The sequence below is a fragment of the Lissotriton helveticus genome, chromosome 1_1 (genome assembly GCF_964261635.1).
Source record: "Lissotriton helveticus chromosome 1_1, aLisHel1.1, whole genome shotgun sequence".
Taxonomy (NCBI): domain Eukaryota; kingdom Metazoa; phylum Chordata; class Amphibia; order Caudata; family Salamandridae; genus Lissotriton; species Lissotriton helveticus.
The window spans coordinates 1,769,224,765-1,769,241,856 of record NC_136057.1 but is presented as its reverse complement, the minus strand read 5'-3'; the positions used below and the strand labels follow the sequence as shown (position 1 = coordinate 1,769,241,856).

General features: G+C 42.2%; 1 protein-coding gene across 1 annotated transcript in view; it reads left to right on the top strand.

The window, feature by feature from the left end:
- Positions 1-17,092, top strand: part of ANGPTL6 (angiopoietin like 6) — a 206,589-nt gene that overhangs the window by 42,179 nt on the left and 147,318 nt on the right. Inside the window, exon 3 of the mRNA XM_078640069.1 lies at positions 14,405-14,651. Coding sequence (XP_078496195.1) covers positions 14,405-14,651 — 247 coding nt within the window. The remainder of the gene's footprint in view (positions 1-14,404; positions 14,652-17,092) is intronic.

The following is a 17,092-nucleotide window of genomic DNA, read 5'->3' as shown; positions in this document are numbered from 1 at the left end:
ATGTACTGAGGCGAAGATGGCGGCCGCTTAGGACGGCTGGGAAGCAGTGAGACCGGGAGATGTCGGGTCGGAGATAGCGTGACAACAAGTCTTTTGCAGCATACCATTCAGCACACCGTACACCGCTCAAGGATCAACATGGGCAAGAAAGACGGCGGAAGATAAAAAGGCAGCAATAATCAATATTCTACAAAAAGGCTTCGCTAAAAAATAAAACGCCGTATGTTTTTTACCTGCCGCCGGCTGCTTAAGCGGCTTCTATGGGAACCAGCACAAGCTGCGGGGAGGTTCACGTCGGGAGGCGTGTCAGCAGCCGGACTGCTCACAGAGTTGATCGAGCAAGTGCTGCGGAGCTCTCGTAGCAGGCGGAGTTCACTGAGGGGGAGGCGGCGGAGGCTCTGGAAATCACAGCAGGTCGACGAGTCCCAAAAGACGGATGAGAGCATACGTGGCATCCTGGAGGCGACGGTGATTGAAGATTGAAGATAAGTCAGGCAGCTTAGCGCATGGTAAGGAGCAGTTTGGGGACAAGGAAAGGAGGAGGGAAATCATGGCTCCCAAACAGACTGCTAGTTCCAAAGCCGCTGCAAGGAGGAAAGCTGCAGCTGAGCAGGCTGAATCAATGGTTGAGAAGGAGGCAGATGGCAATAGGAAAAAAAAGCAAAACTCTCCTGCTAAAAAAATGGCGCAAATACATGGGACAGCAAAAGGAAATCATGGCACTACCCCGATCTCGGATATCTTTCAAAAACTCACGAAAGATAAAGACTTTAATGAGGTTGTTGAAGAGGTATCGGAGGTATCGGAGGGGGGCGGTAACCCTAAAGGGACGGGTCTGGTCCCAGAAAGTGGAAAGAATACTGAGAATCAGGTGAATTCACCTCTGCAGCTTGTTGATCTTACAAACAAAGAAGAGGACATTAAAGATAAAGCTGGATTAACAGAAGAGATAGAAAATAATATCACTGTGTCTCCAAACACAGGGTCTGACAGACTCCCTCTGGAAGTGGAACTGGAGGAAGAGGCCTGCGAAAGCACAGGCGATAAGAAGGAGGCAACAAACAACAACAAACTTAGGGGTCTAAACTGAGGATTCAACCGTAGTCCTCTACTCTTCAATACCTTGTCAATAGTACAGAGGTATGAATGCAGTATGCTGACAAACCAGATCACCAGATGTGAAGAACCAGTAACGTGAGTCCCCCTTGGTGTAGGATTCCCATCAACGGTCTTGTGATGATCAATATTATCATTTGGTAGTCCTATTCGGGTATTGTGTCTCTAGATCATTGAGACCGGCATACCCCGAAAACCAGATAAGGGGTAGCGACCCACAATCACTTGGTACTACCACATGTTGTTGATGTGGTGGGAAGTGCAGTGTGAAAATTATAATAAGTGGTGATTTTTTAAAAAAGGATAGGGAGCTCAACCCAGAAAACTTTAATAATTGTCTGCCCCTTCCTTACTAAAAACAAGAACAGTGAAATATCGTCACCGCAGTACACACAAATAGCTGCGGGGAGACCAACATGTTTCAGCCACTCAGGGATTAGTCCTTCGGCTTTCGTCAGGGTCTCTGTTCTGTATCAATACTACTGCATCAGTCGTGAATACGGTGTGAAAAATATGAAAAAAACACACAAGTGAAAAGACCAACAAAGGATACAATTTTCCTTCAGTTGCTTCAACTCCTCTCTTCGGCACCTGGTTAAGTGTGTACTATTTAGGGAGGACAAACGTACAGGAAAAACACAATCTATTACCCTGGTCTGTGAACAACAAAATAACTTCTTTAACAACAATGTATATATCAGCTTATTTACTCACCCAGTGTGTCCGGGGAGTGGACCTCACCTCTTCCTGGACCTGGCTCAGGATATGTGAGACCCCGCTCTACAATAACAAAAACCGACTACGTCAGCTACACAACCCAGGCAACCAAGCATGTAGCTACTCTGGTAGTGTTTAGGTCTACGTAATCTCAGGTATTCCGTATATGGAGTCAAATGGCCCCCATCGATAAGTTCACAACACACCTACCCTCCACCTCCCTGCAAACTACAGGCTGAAGCAAACAAGGGTTTGCATCATTGTAAATATATAGCGCAAAGCTCACAGAATAGCCTGCCCAAAGCGACTAGCTGCTAAGGCAGGTAATCATACCTGTCCGTCGGTGTCCCGGGCCGTGACTGAGTCAGGGGGAGGCACCATCCCCACAGGACTCTGACTCCTTCACTGCTTGGCCGGGGGACACTCAACCAATCACAACCAGTGAGGGAGGGGCTGGCCAAATCACAGCCTCCTCATCTGTCACCCTTTTCTTGGTATTGTATAATATAAATATCGCGTACCTCATTATTACCGCACCGCCCTTGATTCCAGGACCAGATATCTCCACTGTCCCGCGCGGTGTTTACTCTAGCATTGAGGCATTGAGAGCGTCCTCTCGCGAGAACGGGCCGGTATGGAACTACAAGATGACATCATGTCATGGATGTTTGTAGTTCCAGTCCACAACGCGGAAAAGATTCCGAATTGTTGCTCCTGGCGTAGCCCAGACTGTGTCAAATGAGCCGCCTTAGCTCCGGACCGGCTGGAAAATAACTCGGCCTGGATGCAGTTGGCTTCCCACCCTGGGGGTAAACATATAATTGAATTATGTCGAGCGCTCGTTCAGCCAATGAAAAAGAACTACTCGATGACATCACGTCAAAAATGAATGTAGTTTTATATATTACTTCTGGTGCAGTGCTCGTTCTGCCAATACACACGAAATACACGCTGACAACATGTCAGAGAAAAGTGTGGTTTTTTATTATTCTACCACTGGTTGTGGGCATCTGAATAGTGAGCACACTTTGCTAATAATCACAGGCAAGACACCAGCGTGTCAGCAGATTTCAGAATGGCAAGTGCTGAAAAGCCAAAACGACTAATTGCTACTTAGACTTAGTCGGACGAAATGCACCACCGCAACTAGGCACATTTTGTGACTGAAAAAAGTTGAAATAGAAATTTATAGACTAGTGAACCAAAATTAAGCGGTTAGTATGCGCACATGACACACCCTGCTCAGGTACTGGAGCACATCCAGACAAGCAAGTGACCAGAAACTATATGATCAGGAGACGGGCTGGGTACCATCCAGGCAATGGCCCGGACATTTGTGTCCGGTCCTAGAGGATAAAGACAGGGAGCAGCTGGAGAATGATATAACCCCAGAGGAGATATTGATTGCATTACAGGACTTAGCTGCAGGTAAAGCCGCGGGTCCAGACGGGATACCTCTAGAAGTATACAAGACCTTAGGGGAGGAAATTCTCCCATTGCTCGTAGACCTTTTTAATGGAGTAATTTGTTCTGGAAAGATCCCTGACTCTTGGAAACAGACCAATATTGTAGTGTTCCATAAAAAGGGTAAAGCGGAGGAAAATCCGGGCTCGTATCGGCCAATATCGCTGATCAACGCCGATACCAAACTGTATTCCAAGGTGTGGGCAAAGAGGCTGGGGGGATCATTGGCCAGCTTGTCTCTCCGTGGCAGCATGGGTTCGTCCCAGGGAGAGGCACTACAGATCATACCTCGCGTGCGATCTCGCTATTTGACGCTAGTGCTGCTACGGGGGGAGAAATGGCCATGATCCTCCTAGATGCCGAAAAAGCCTTCGACCGTGTGGTCTGGGAATTTATGTGGGAAGTTTTGGCCAGTAGAGGCTTTGGAGAGAAGTGCAGGAAAGCAATAAAGGCTATGTACTCAGATCCGGTAGCCAGAATTGTAACTATGGGCCTACAGTCCGAGGAGGTGGTAATTAGAAGAGGAACCCACCAGGGATGCCCCTGTTCCCCTTTGCTTTTCTCACTTTATATAGATCCCTTGATCAGGGAAATTTTAGCCTCAGAAAAAATATCCCCTGTTTTACTAAATGGCCATACCACCAAACTATTGGCCTACGCGGATGATTTGGCAATTGTCACCACTAACCCGCAGACGGCCATAGTAGAACTGAGCCAACTTGCCAATGCATTTGGAACCCACTCTGGTTATAAGCTGAATGAAGAGAAAACTATAATAATTAGCACTAATAACATCCATAAAATCGACCAGAGGTATGTGGAGTCTGCAGTTTATCTTGGGGTGAGAATCAATGCAAACGTGGAGAAAATTATACAAGAAAATTATGTTCCCTTGATCACTGCAATAGATAAAGAATTGAGAAGAATAGATGTTTTACAATTATCCTTGATAGGTAGGGTAAACGTGTTAAAGATGTCAATGTTTCCGAGATTATTGTATTTATTTCGTGCCATACCTCTGCTAGTAGAAGAAGGTCTGTTGAAGAAAATGGAAGCAGTCTTCTCCCAATTTGTGTGGCAATATGGGAAAATACGTCGATCTTTAGCTCGACTATCAGCTCCGTTGGAGGGAGGGGGACTGCCTGCACCAAACTTGAGGCTGTATCACTGGGTCTGTTTAATGATGCAAATGAATGTTTTGTTCAAACATGTCAATATCGCTGGGTCAATAGATATGGACAGAACCCCTACAATATATGAACTGTTAGTAGGGGGGAAAGCAGTGGGGCTCCTAACACGAGAAATAAATCGTAGGTATTTTAAAAGGACTAAAAGCAGGGTGATCCTTAGTGCTTGGGGCACCTGGAAGTCAATAATGAGGTTTCTGAAGATCCCAAAGATTAACAGTATACTGGATTTGTGGCGGTCAAATCCGTTTGCTCATCTTGGACAGAATAGTAATAGTAGGTTATGGAATGAGCTGGGTATTAGCTGTCTGGGGGATGTTATGATTGAGGATGAACTATTAGGATTTGACATACTCCAGCAAAAGTATGGTATACCTGCTAGCCAATGGTTCTTATATAGACAACTGGAGCAAACAGTTAAGTCAATTAGACCCAGGTTTTCAATACAGGAGCCTAACGCATTTGTGAACTATCTAAGGAACGGTGGTAAGAAGATTAAAATTGGGTATAGTTATCTCTTGCAGGGTTTGGGGGATGACATCGGACAAATTGAATCTGATTGGGCAGTAAGAATTGGTGATCCGGATATAGATTTAGACTTTGCTTTAGCACTAAATAAAAAAATATTAAGAGCTTCAAATTTAAAGGCACAGCATTATAAGACTATTTTTAATTTATATTATACGCCTGCCAAGCTATTTAAGTGGGGTAAGAGAGAAAACGATAGGTGCCCCAGGTGTAACCAAGGCCCTGCAGATTTACCCCACTTGTTTTATAATTGTCAGAATCTTACTCCGGTCCTTAAAGAAATTGAAAGGTTTTTAACGGGGCTGCTAGAGCATCAGATCACTCTATCCCCTACTACGGTTCTGATTGGTAGAGATGAAAATCTGAAATTAGAGCACGAAGCCGAAGCATTTATTTTTCTGTGTATGGCTGTTTTTAGGATTTTAATCTCGGCCGGCTGGAAAGATTCTGTAGCTCCCACATTTCAGATGTGGTTATCTAGGCTTCTCGGGACCCACAATATAGAGGAATGTTTGTATGATTTTAAAGGAAAGAGGTCGAAAGAATTTGGTAAGAATATATGGGCTCCTCTCAGGAATTGGAGAGAAATTAGATGAACAAGAGCTTACAGACTTTGGGAGGCGCTGAGAGCATCCCAGTATGTGCTATTTCTCAAAAATGATTTTATCTTTCCTACGACTATATTTATAAGATGTATATTGTATTTTCAATGTCTGATTTTATCCTGATTTTACCCTGTTCATTACTGTATTAATGTAGTAATGTATTAATGAAGTTTCTTGTTTGTCGATACCCGGAACCATCTCAATAAAAAAAAAAAAAAAAAAAAGAGTAGTTAATGATGTATGTGAAACAACTAAGGGGCATATTCTCAAGAACGTGTGATAACCATCGCAAAAGTAACTTAATGCAACTCTCAACATCGACGTCTATCGCGGGAAAATTACGCCTTGTTAACTAAGTATTCACAACACTGCGGTACCATGCGATAGGCTCCAGATAACGCGTCAAATCACCGCGATAAAACCAACGCCACGCCGCAAAAATGCGAAACTCAAAAGCAAAAAAAGTTGCAATGAGGCTAATCGTGATACAAAAAGCAGCAAAAACCAGCGGCAGGTCTGCCAATCCCAGGCGCCTGGCAAGAAAATGCAATATAAAAGCTACAAAAACAGCACACCAGAAACAATCCAAAGTGCGTAGCAACATGGATGCATCCTGGCCGAGCGCAGAGGCCAACGCGAACCCCACAAGCCCCACTAACCACCAGCATGGAACAACGGGGTCGGGGAAGGCCAAGGAGAAGAGGGAGAGAAAGATGGGTTGCAGTCAATTGCACCCACAACGTGCGGGAAGCCAGCTATGGCGTAGATGCCTTGCTTGGTCTCCAGCTGTTCCTACAGAGTATGGGGGAAGTATAGGTACTGGGTGCCAAGCTGATGATGACATCCAGGAAAGGTTTGAGGAACTTTGACTCTGGCACTTTTTGGTTGGTAGGTACCAGAGGCCAATAGGTGCAGCACGACCAGCAGCTTTGTCTACGGTGGGATGTTGGTTGTCCCTTTGAGCCTGTGGTGAGTAATCTCATTCTCTGATGTTGGGTGTGTGAGGTTGGTGCGTTTTCAGGTGGTCGCTGTCTTTGCCTGCGCTGCCTCAGTGTAGGTCCAAGGAGGCGAGGTGACCGGGGGATGGGGTGTGGTCCTCGTGGTGGTGGTGGGTGTTGTGGCCCTCTTGGGTGTCCAGCCTGCATGATCAGTGGCTCCATGGCATCTGTTGCCCTTCAGGTGTGGCTCTGGCCTGGGCTCCCTTTTGTGGTGCAGGCTGTGGACCGACTTTACACCAGGTCCGAGGAGGTGTTAATTTCCTGCTGCTAACCCACCTTATGGCATGTTTTGTGGTCATATCGCCGATCTGGCTGGTCGTTGAGAATGTTACGGAGTGGGGTTATCACAGCTTTTGGCACGGGACCCCCGACTCTGCATCTCATTAGCGATAGTTGCGGGGGTAATCTGTGGCGATATTTTTTGCGCCTGCTATCGCAGGTAAACTGGTGCTATGGGCTGTTAGCACTAGCTTGTGAATGGGGTGATAATTTTATCGCAACTTTGGCTGCGACAAAGTGCTGCTGACTCGGAGATAACTCCTTGAGAATATGCCCAATAATATTTTGTGGAACCCTTCTGGATTGATTTTCACTTTGGTTTTTGCAGATATGCAGAATAAACCCTGCAAAATTTGCGATTGTTACGTTTATTAAAACATAATCGATTGACACCAGAATCATTGCATACCTTACAAATCAAAATATAATGAAAGGATTACCATCATTCAAATCAATGATAACATATCAATCACAAGTGAATTGTAGATCACCAAATAGCATTTTGGTGTGTATCATCCACATAAAAACCCCACTTACTGAAACATAATTCATGAACAATATCTACATCCCAAATTGATAAGGGACTTACCAAACAATGAAAATCTTTGCAATAAAAGAAAGCATCACATATTTTTTTGGGCTGTGAAAGCCGAAGAACAAATAACATTTAAATCAGAAATTTATGGATGATTTATGAATCATAAATATTTTTTAACATCCATCCAACCGATATTAGTCAGCGAGGAAATTTGATTGACAAATCAATAAGAGACACCAAACTCACAAATCAATATGTGACCTCTAAAATCACATATCAATAAATTAAATTCAATAATAAATCAATTAGAAACATTCATATCACAAATCAATAGATTAAATTTAAATCACATTTCTATTTGTCATGTCCATGTTGATGCAGCCAAACTGAAGTTACACACTGCAATGGAGTGGTGATTTTGTTGCTTTTATGACTCCATTAGCCAATTGTTTCTTAAATAAAAAAAAAACTGCCCAGACTATGTTGAGAGTGAAACAAATGGCAAGCGTTATTATACAAAACAGATCTCAAAACAATATCGCACATACACTCTTTTATCACAAACAAAGAAATATCAAGAAATAGATTGAAACTGCAGAGAATCGATCACTTCCAGTCCAGTTCTGAAGAGTGAAGATGTTGTATAGTTCGCAGCTCTGGAGGCCAAAGCTGGTGGACTGTATCCAGTTCTGGCAGCTGAGTAGGGAGCATTCTAGTATGTATTTGTTGCCGAACTACTTCTGAGAATGTATTTTTCTTATGTGTGGCCCCAGAATTTAGGCGCTGCTTATGAGTTAAGTTGTTATATATGACCTGATAAATAATGATACCATGGGGCACGTTATTTATCGGTGTGATAAAAAACACCTTTTTCAAGTTCTTGGAGAATAACGTTTGGATTTTGGAATTTAACGCACCAAAAGCCGCATTGTATGATAAATACTGTATGATATTCCCGCAATAAATTTGGTTGACCTGCCGAAATGCACCTGCAGTGGAGGCATTTAAGGCAGCCGATAATTATTGTATGCATTAAATGCCAAGCAACTCGTGATTCTGCCCCATGCATAAACAGGTGTTTACGACTGGGTCTAAATCTACCTCCTAATCAGGGCCTTAGTATTACATCATGTAATATTGTATGAGAACTCACACCACCAGTCATCAATTTCTCTGAAGTCCCAGGTTTTTACCTATATCCACTCTTTGAGGCTTCTGGATGGTAGTACGCAGAGCTTTAAAAAAAATCCCCCATTAAAAAACAATACATTGAGCACAGGTTTTCATAAAATTATTATTCGTTTTTTAAATGATAAGCACTAGAAAGTAGTAGAAAATATTATTTCGAAGACACTCATCTTATAGTAATATACACATACAACTCTATTGACAAATGAGAAAAAAATACAACCATTATCTACATCACTCAAATTCATTGAATATATCTCATTTAAAATCTATCATCAAAGTACCCTATATCCCATTGTCATAATCCATTCTGGAAACGTCTGAGACAAAACAGCATTTCATTAAATAATGTACAATTGTCACCACATATTTCTAAAAACCCTTTGTTCTTTTGAAACTCCCTCTTTTGAATAAGCAACATATATCTGACAGTTGCGATAATACTATCAAATAGCTTCACAGTAAATAAAGTGACATGTGCTTCACTCTATTGTCTTATACCATACTCCATAAATAATGGACGCAGTGTCTTTCTCTTTTCAATCAAATATAGAGTTTAATCTGGCAGTAAGTGAGTAATTTAGTACTTCATTTTTAAATTACAAAAACAGAATCCATTGCTTTCCAAAACTCTCTTTTAATAATCAAAAATTCTCCAACTACAGCTGATACCAATCCGAAGCTGTAGAATGTCGCACCTCAGTCATTTGTTGCAGACCTGAGACTACAAAGGAAACAAGACCCCTGCTCCAATGTACTCAAAGGATATGGCTACAAAACCTTATCAAATCACATACTGTCTGTCACTGACTGCAGAGCATATCTTAACTCTCTTGTGGAGAACATTCTCCAGCGCACTCACCTTTATAGTGTTGACACCCTTGATTACGTCAATCCTTAGGTCCATTGTTCAAATACAAACATTCATGAGAATTTAGTAGTAAACAGCAGACTATCCTGCTTAGGCATGCAAGATATATTCTCTTTATTCGCTTCTAATGTCTTGTGGGACCTAGTCAAAGCAGCCTGGCTCCGCAGGAACCACCTTTTTACCCTTCATAGGGCTTACTACTCCCCTCAGAGGTTGTCTAAATTTTCAACAGGGGACCCGGTGGCATGTGCCCGCTGTGGTCTAGTGGCGGCCTCTGATGTACACATGTTCTATGACTGCCCACACCTGACGTCTTTTTGGGATCTAATTAGCAACAAACTCACATCCTCCTTTGGTTTTACAGTGGTCATTGATCTTCGGCTAGTAATCTTCGGTGTAATAGATCAGAAGCGAAGTACTGCCAAAAACCTCTTGTTTTACTCTATCTTGGTGGCCCGTAGAGAAATCTGCAGGCGATGGAAAGAGGCTTCTCTTCCTTCTTTACATGACTGGTGTACTTCTATGTTACAAATATCAAAATTAGATTTCGCCAGGGCTGGGAAACCAGACAAAAGAGCTTTTTGGCATCTACTTGATTGGTCTCACTAGTCGTGCTGGTTTTTTTTTTCCCCCAGGTTCGATGATTACGAAGCCATGATATACTCTCCCTGCTAAACAACTTCGCCTTTTTCTTTTGATGTATTGGTGGATATAAGCAATGGTGGTAATTGGCTTATGGTTAGTATCTGTCTATCAAGTAACAAGGTGTCAGGATCGGCAGTGTGAACGACATAGCTGTGGGGTCATGGCAGCGCCACGTACCGTTTCTACCCTTACCAGTCTTTGACTGAGTCAGCATGTCAGCACCACTATATGCCTTTCTTACCTGTTCAGAGGTTTGGCAGATTACAACCATGGTGGAGTTGAGGACAAAAAAAAAAAACATTAATGATAAGCAAATTCCTCTCACAACAAGCATGCAAAATTCCCAATTTCCATTTCAGGCCTCTCGGAGTACTGACCATTAGGACCAGATTGTTGACACATATTTGCAACTGGTATGCACCACAGCTATTTATTTTTTTATTTTTAGAGTTTTATATAGCGCGAACTTGACCCGAAGATATCAAGTATCAGAGCGCTTACATAAGCACCAGTTGTGTTACAGACGGACACATTCATTTTTTTTGTTGGGCACGGTGAGATTAAGTGATTTGCTCAGAATCATAGATGTTGAGCGTTGTTGCCGAGCCTTAAACGTGTTTTCTCAGCTTCAAAGTCGACCGCTCTAGCCGTAAGGCTACATCCACTCCCCATCTTATGGCAAAATTCAATTGTTTCAGGGAGCTTTGATATGAAAAGGTCTTTATTCATAGTTCACATCAAATTTATTGGCTAGGATTCCTAACATATTCAGGTCGACCTGGAACAGAGGACTGGCACTGATTAAGTTGAATCAATTAGTGCTTGGTCCCTGCTCCACAGAGAGGAATGGAAATTATGATAGGTCAGCTTTGACGAATAACAATGCTGTAAAGAAGAGTGCCATGCAAGCCAACAAGTGGTAAGAAATGGTGTCCAAGCCATTTTTAGTTACAAAAGTGTCTCGCATGCGAGATGCATGCGCTAGCGCAGACTCCACCATAAAAACAGAGCATATTCTTTAAAATACTTTAAATTACTTATCTCTCAAGCCAGGAGAAGAGTAGTTACAAATGAGATGCTGAGCACATTCCGATGAGCTTTGGGGGCCATAGTGACGAGGAGGGTGAAAGGAGGACCACATTTTAGCAGTGTAGGAGAGGTGCTGCTTCTGAGCTCATGTTGCTCCTGTGCCTAGGCTGCATATGCCACAATCTATCTCCCTGTCTTATCCCCGCTGCCATGCCTCTGCATGTTGCCCCTGCATGAGGAGAGGTTAAGGGAAGTGCAGCAAGGCCATTATTCCTGTGAAAACCAGCAGACTGGTTAACCCCTGCGGTACCCATCCTGTTCCTCACCTAGTAGACTTGTTGTACAGTAATGTTCTCATTGTGTACTTGCTGAGAGCTGGCGCCTCACTGTCAGATTGGAAGACACCAGCTAACTTTTGAATGAGAGGGAAGGGGGTAGCTCTTTGTGGAATGACCATTTTAGCAAGACATTTTTAGGTAGGTACTAACGGATTTTTGTTTTTATGTGTTGGTGTGGGGCTTGGGCCTGAGAGCAATTTGGGTGAAGAGAAGATTGGTGTTTTGACCACATTTGTACCTGAGTAAGTTACAAGAAGATCAATATAGGAGATGTGAAATTGTGTGAAACAGTGCAGTGTACTAACAGCTTTGTTATTTACAGTGCAGTAATGCTGCAGTATGTAAGAAGTGCTTCAATACCTATGGCATTGCAAACATTCATCATATGAGTTAGAGGAGGACTGTGAAAAAAAGTACAGAACAAGAAGTAAACGAAGAAACAAATCATGTCATAGCGTTGCAATACTTTCGGGTCAAGTTTGTGTTATATAAAAATGCAAAAAACCCAAAAATAAAACAACACACCATGTGCTCTTGGAGAGTGAATGGCCAAAAGTACAAAAAGAACAAAAAGCGTAACGTTTAACATGGCTGATTCATTAAAGGTTTACCCTGCGCGTTTGTGAGCCTGGAGAGAGCTGAACACGCACTGAAGACAGGCAAACAGTGTCTAACATTTGCCCTCAATCTTTGAATGCACGTCAAAAAAGAGACGAGATAAGAACAAGATTTACTGGCCTGTTTACATAGGAGCTCCAAGGGAGTGAAAACAAGACTGATTATGTTAATTGCTTTTCAGGAAAGAAAAAAGTAGTTTGTAAATCAGATGGTAAAATGGTGACCAGCTAATGGGGAGGGCTAAACACAGCAAGAGGCACTATAAATTCATGCCTTGGGCAAATGTGGCGAAAGAATAGCAGTGCCATGATGGAGCCAGCAAATGGAAAGCTTACGGGCGGGCTGAAGTCCACAAAGTATATACAACATGTCTCGAAGAGACCGTGCAACCGCTGTCTGGCTAAGACCTAAAAAAAGGGCTTAGATCTTATGCCCACCATAATTGATTTGACTTATAAAGAATTGTCGGCAACCAATCAGGGCCCCCTACCCGTGATGGTTTCAAATTTGCATGTAAGCATAAGCACTAGATAATTCATTGGCCATTTACCTGAGCTCTGCAAATAAATAAACAGCCAATTTTATCATACAATTGTCTCTGGAAAAACTTCAACAACAAAAAACCCAGTAAATCTTTCTGATGTTGAGAAAATATTTAGATTTTTATCCAAAAAATGTAAAATAATTCTCATTATTTAAAACGAAAAAATTAATATTATTTCACATTTATTGTAAGAAAATTGAAATATTTCTCATTATCAGGAATCTTTGCAGGTGATTTGTTTTTGTAGTTTTTCCAGAGACCATGGGGTATTACAACTGGGTATTTATTTTCAGAGCTCAAGTTAATGTCCAATAATTTAACTAGCGCAGGCTTCTTCAGCTAGTAGCTATTGAGCTATTGGTAGCTCTCCAGGTACATATAAGTAGCTCTCCTGTGTGCACCCCAGCCTAATAAATGAAAGCTTTTGAATGGTTGAAAATATATGTACAACATTGAAAAGTGTTTATTATTGGAGACGAAAATGTGTGTACGTTTTCAGAACTCATAAGGTGATGTTTGAAGCAAAATGGTTGAATTGGCAAAATAATTTTAAAGCGGATAATAGAGAGAAAAAACATTATACAGCGTTGAAGGGACTTACTGCTGATATAATTAATTACATTGGTACCAGAGACATTGCAGCTTTGGCTATTATGTATTACCCACATAGCGGCATTCCACATTGTCAAAGCCTTTGCAACATTATTGCTGGGAACCCTGTCTGATGTGCCGAGGTGATCACTGTTAACCCTCTTGCATAGGATGGACACTAATGTCTGATGTGCTCACTATTACAACACTAATAATATTAGTAGCTCAGTGGGATTTTCATTGAACTTAAGTAGCTCTTATTACAGAAAAAGTTGGAAACTCCTGATAGTGGTTATGCTTAAATGTGACATTGAACCCATATTGTAAGCATTACCAAATTTGGCGGCTGAGGGAACAGAGACGAGAGAAGGTAAGCTATGTTCTTAATATTATAAATTGTGGAAAGTGGGAAAGCAGGGATTACAACTCAGGTCTCCTGATCCTACACTTAATAGCTTTGTCAGTTTACAACATGGTTGAACTTGAGATATCTTTTCTGAAGTCCAAAGTCACCATGGCCACACCTAAACCTCTCTCCACCCACACAGTAATCTTGGTCCAAGATATTTACATTAAATCTTGAGGGTGCAAGGTTTCAGTAAGTGTCCTAATACTTGGCCATAAACTAGATCTATTTGTGGAAAAAGCGACAATATCTCATTAGTAGATAAGTGGGCGATTGGAATTTAACTTTCCAGAATCAAAGCCTGTAGAAAAATCCAAAACAATTCGAAAATCTGAGTCTAGAAACAGTTACTAGAAGTATGAAGTTCTCAATTCCCAAATAAAAATATGGTAAAAAATCTGAAACTCCCTAACGGTCATAGAATCATTCTTATAATCAAGAGCCCATTAAAGACGGCTAAAGGAAGCCAAAAAAATCTGAACAATGTTTTCAAAACAAAATGGTAGTTTCCAATGACACAAACCTGCTTATGTCACAATTCAAGAGCCAGGTTACATGAGGTAAATAAGTAAATTGGGTTAATATCTAAAAACAATACTGTACAGAACACACCAATTCTCACTTCAGCATTGGCATCAAAATTATGCCAATGTTTGTGTTATTTAAGGATTTTTCTGTGTATAATCTGTATTAACACCTTCCGATACAAATCAGCCTTGCTCTTTTTTTTTTTTTTTTAAAGAACCTGGTTCAGCCACCACCCCTAGTCAATGTGGTCCCCAACAGCCTTGTGACGAGCAATGGCAGCAAAAGCAGGAACCATTTTGTCTCCATCAATGAGATCCAGAGAGACCAGACATCAGTGGCGTCTCAAGACAGGAAGCAGCTAGTCCGAAAGGCGCTCCCCTCCACCATACAGTCCATGACCACTGATACACCGGCTACGCTGCCTGTGGTGATGTCGGCTCTTCCAACCAAAAAATCAACTGGTAAGTGACGAAAGAAGTGCAACTATCCCAAACAGGTGATTACGAATGTATTCTAGGTCCCCACAATTAGCAGATAGAAGGAGTCGAATTTCCAGCCAAAGTTGAATAAGATAATAGGTTCTGCCGACAACTGCTAGCCTGAGAAACCTGAGGCAGGGCTATAGAACTAGTAAAAATACTAGATAGTTGTTCTCAAGACTGTGCTTTTTACTATTGTTATAAACTAAAAGTGGCTCATTGTATTTATTTCTCCTCTGCTTATCTTTGTCGCTGGTCTTTCTTAGTCGTCCTCTTCTACATACTTGTAATTTCCAAACAAAATTGTAAACGATCCCTCCAGTAATAATTTTGAACCTACTAAAGGCCTGATTACAATGGCTCCTCATTTGGATGGCGGTCGGAAAGACTGACCGCCACATGTCCGATGGGCTCAAGGAGCCCGTCGGTCCATCGGAGGCTGAGTAATGCAATGGTAGAGTTGCCGACCAGGCACCGTCATAGGCATTACGATGTTCCTTCCTGCCGGCCCTTTCATGGCGATGAACCCACCATGAAAAGGCTGGCGGAAAGGGACATGGAGGCCCATGGTGGGCCCCCTTACCCCCTGTCCCACAGACATGGGACCTAGGGGGCACCATACGTGCCCCCCTTCATATCCCCGCACCATGTGGCAGGCATTGAATGGTGCCTGCCACGTAGTACAGTGATATGTGTGGACTGTTTGTTTTGTACTGCGGTGGGTGCTGCCGAGCCCAGCACCTGCCGCAATACAAAACATGGGCAATGCGACCGCCATGGTGGCAGTCGTATCCTCCTAATTAGCCTTGTGGGACTGCCGCCTTGTAGACGGCAGTCCCAAAAACGAAACAATGGTGGACGGACTGAGGTTCGTCCACTATCATAATCGTGCCCAATCTTTTAATTGGTTTTACAAGGTGACAACTTGAAGATAAGAAAAACAAAGAGAAATATATTAGCAACTAACGGTTAATTGGCTTATCCTCATTTTATTTGCCATAGAGAAGGTTGTAGAACAAAGGGGGTTGCTTAGAGTTTGGAGGATGTCCCATCTGATTGATTTAGAATGTGTACATGGGTATACAATCTAAATAGGGAGGATGGGACCTATTTTTGATGGGTGTCCCACATCCGCAAAACACTAAAACCCACAAACTTTTGTGATTTCACCTCCTTATTATTATTAACTGCAGTGCCATTGATTAAGCACATCACACACTCCTATCTCTGAAGCTGAAGCTGGTGGATAGCGAAGTAAAAGAAGGACATTTTATGTTAGAATGGGGATATCGTGTGCACATGCAATAAACTAGAGATTCATGAACATTGACTTAGCATTGAGACAAATATAAAAAACTAGCATATAAGGGCCACCTGATAAAACAAACAGTCATCCCCCTTTCTTCCCATCATATGGACTCTGATACAGCTGGATCAAGTAGTGGCACAGGGAAGACATGACATTTCAAGGCGAATGTTGATGCATAGAAGGATAAGGGATGGGGTGACCGTCCTGGACCAAAGTAAAAATAGCAACTTTGATCAATATGATAACCGACTTATAAAACAATTTTTATTCTGTGAGTAGATAATGGTGTATGTGAAACAACTAAGGGGCATATTCTCAAAAACGTGAGATAACCATCGCCAAAGTAACTTAACGCAACTCTCAACATCTCAGTGTCTCGGGAAAATTACATTGTGTTAACTAAGGGGGAGTAGGAGAGGATTTGGCCTAACGGCTAGGGCGGTCGACCTTGAATCTGGGGTACTGGGTTCGAGTCTCGGCAATGACGCTGAACATCCTGTGATTCTGGGCAAATCACGCAATCTCCCTGTGCCTAACAAAAATGAATGTGTCCTCATGTAATGCAACTGGTGTTATGTAAAGCGCTCTGATACCCGATTCGGGTCAAGTTTGCGCTATATAAAACTCTGCAAAAAAAAAAAAATATATATATATATATATATATATATAACATGGGCGTATTTGGCTGCTCGAGAGTAATTAAATAATGATATTCGCCTGGACACAGGTGCAGACACTGAGCTAAACATGAAGTGTTTAGCTCAGTTTTTCCAAGATTTGCTTGCAGAGTTATGCCATTACCTAAGATCCAATCAGAAGATCAATTTTTTCACTAATCTTACTTGTGTACTGCAATAACTGTTCGCAAAGCTTGCTTGCAGGCTGCAAGATACGTTCGCTATCCTTCCTTGCAGGCTGCAATATGGGTCTGGTATTACAAAATCTGTCAGGGTTGCTTTTGGCTCCCGGTTCGGCATTGCTTTTTCCCCTAATAAAGTTTAATTAAATGAATGTGAGTTTAAAAAGTGGAGGTCTGAGAACATAGAGCGACGTGACCAAGTAAACTCTGGTTCAAAGATGTTGTCGATTGGAAAGCACGAAACCATCCACATTG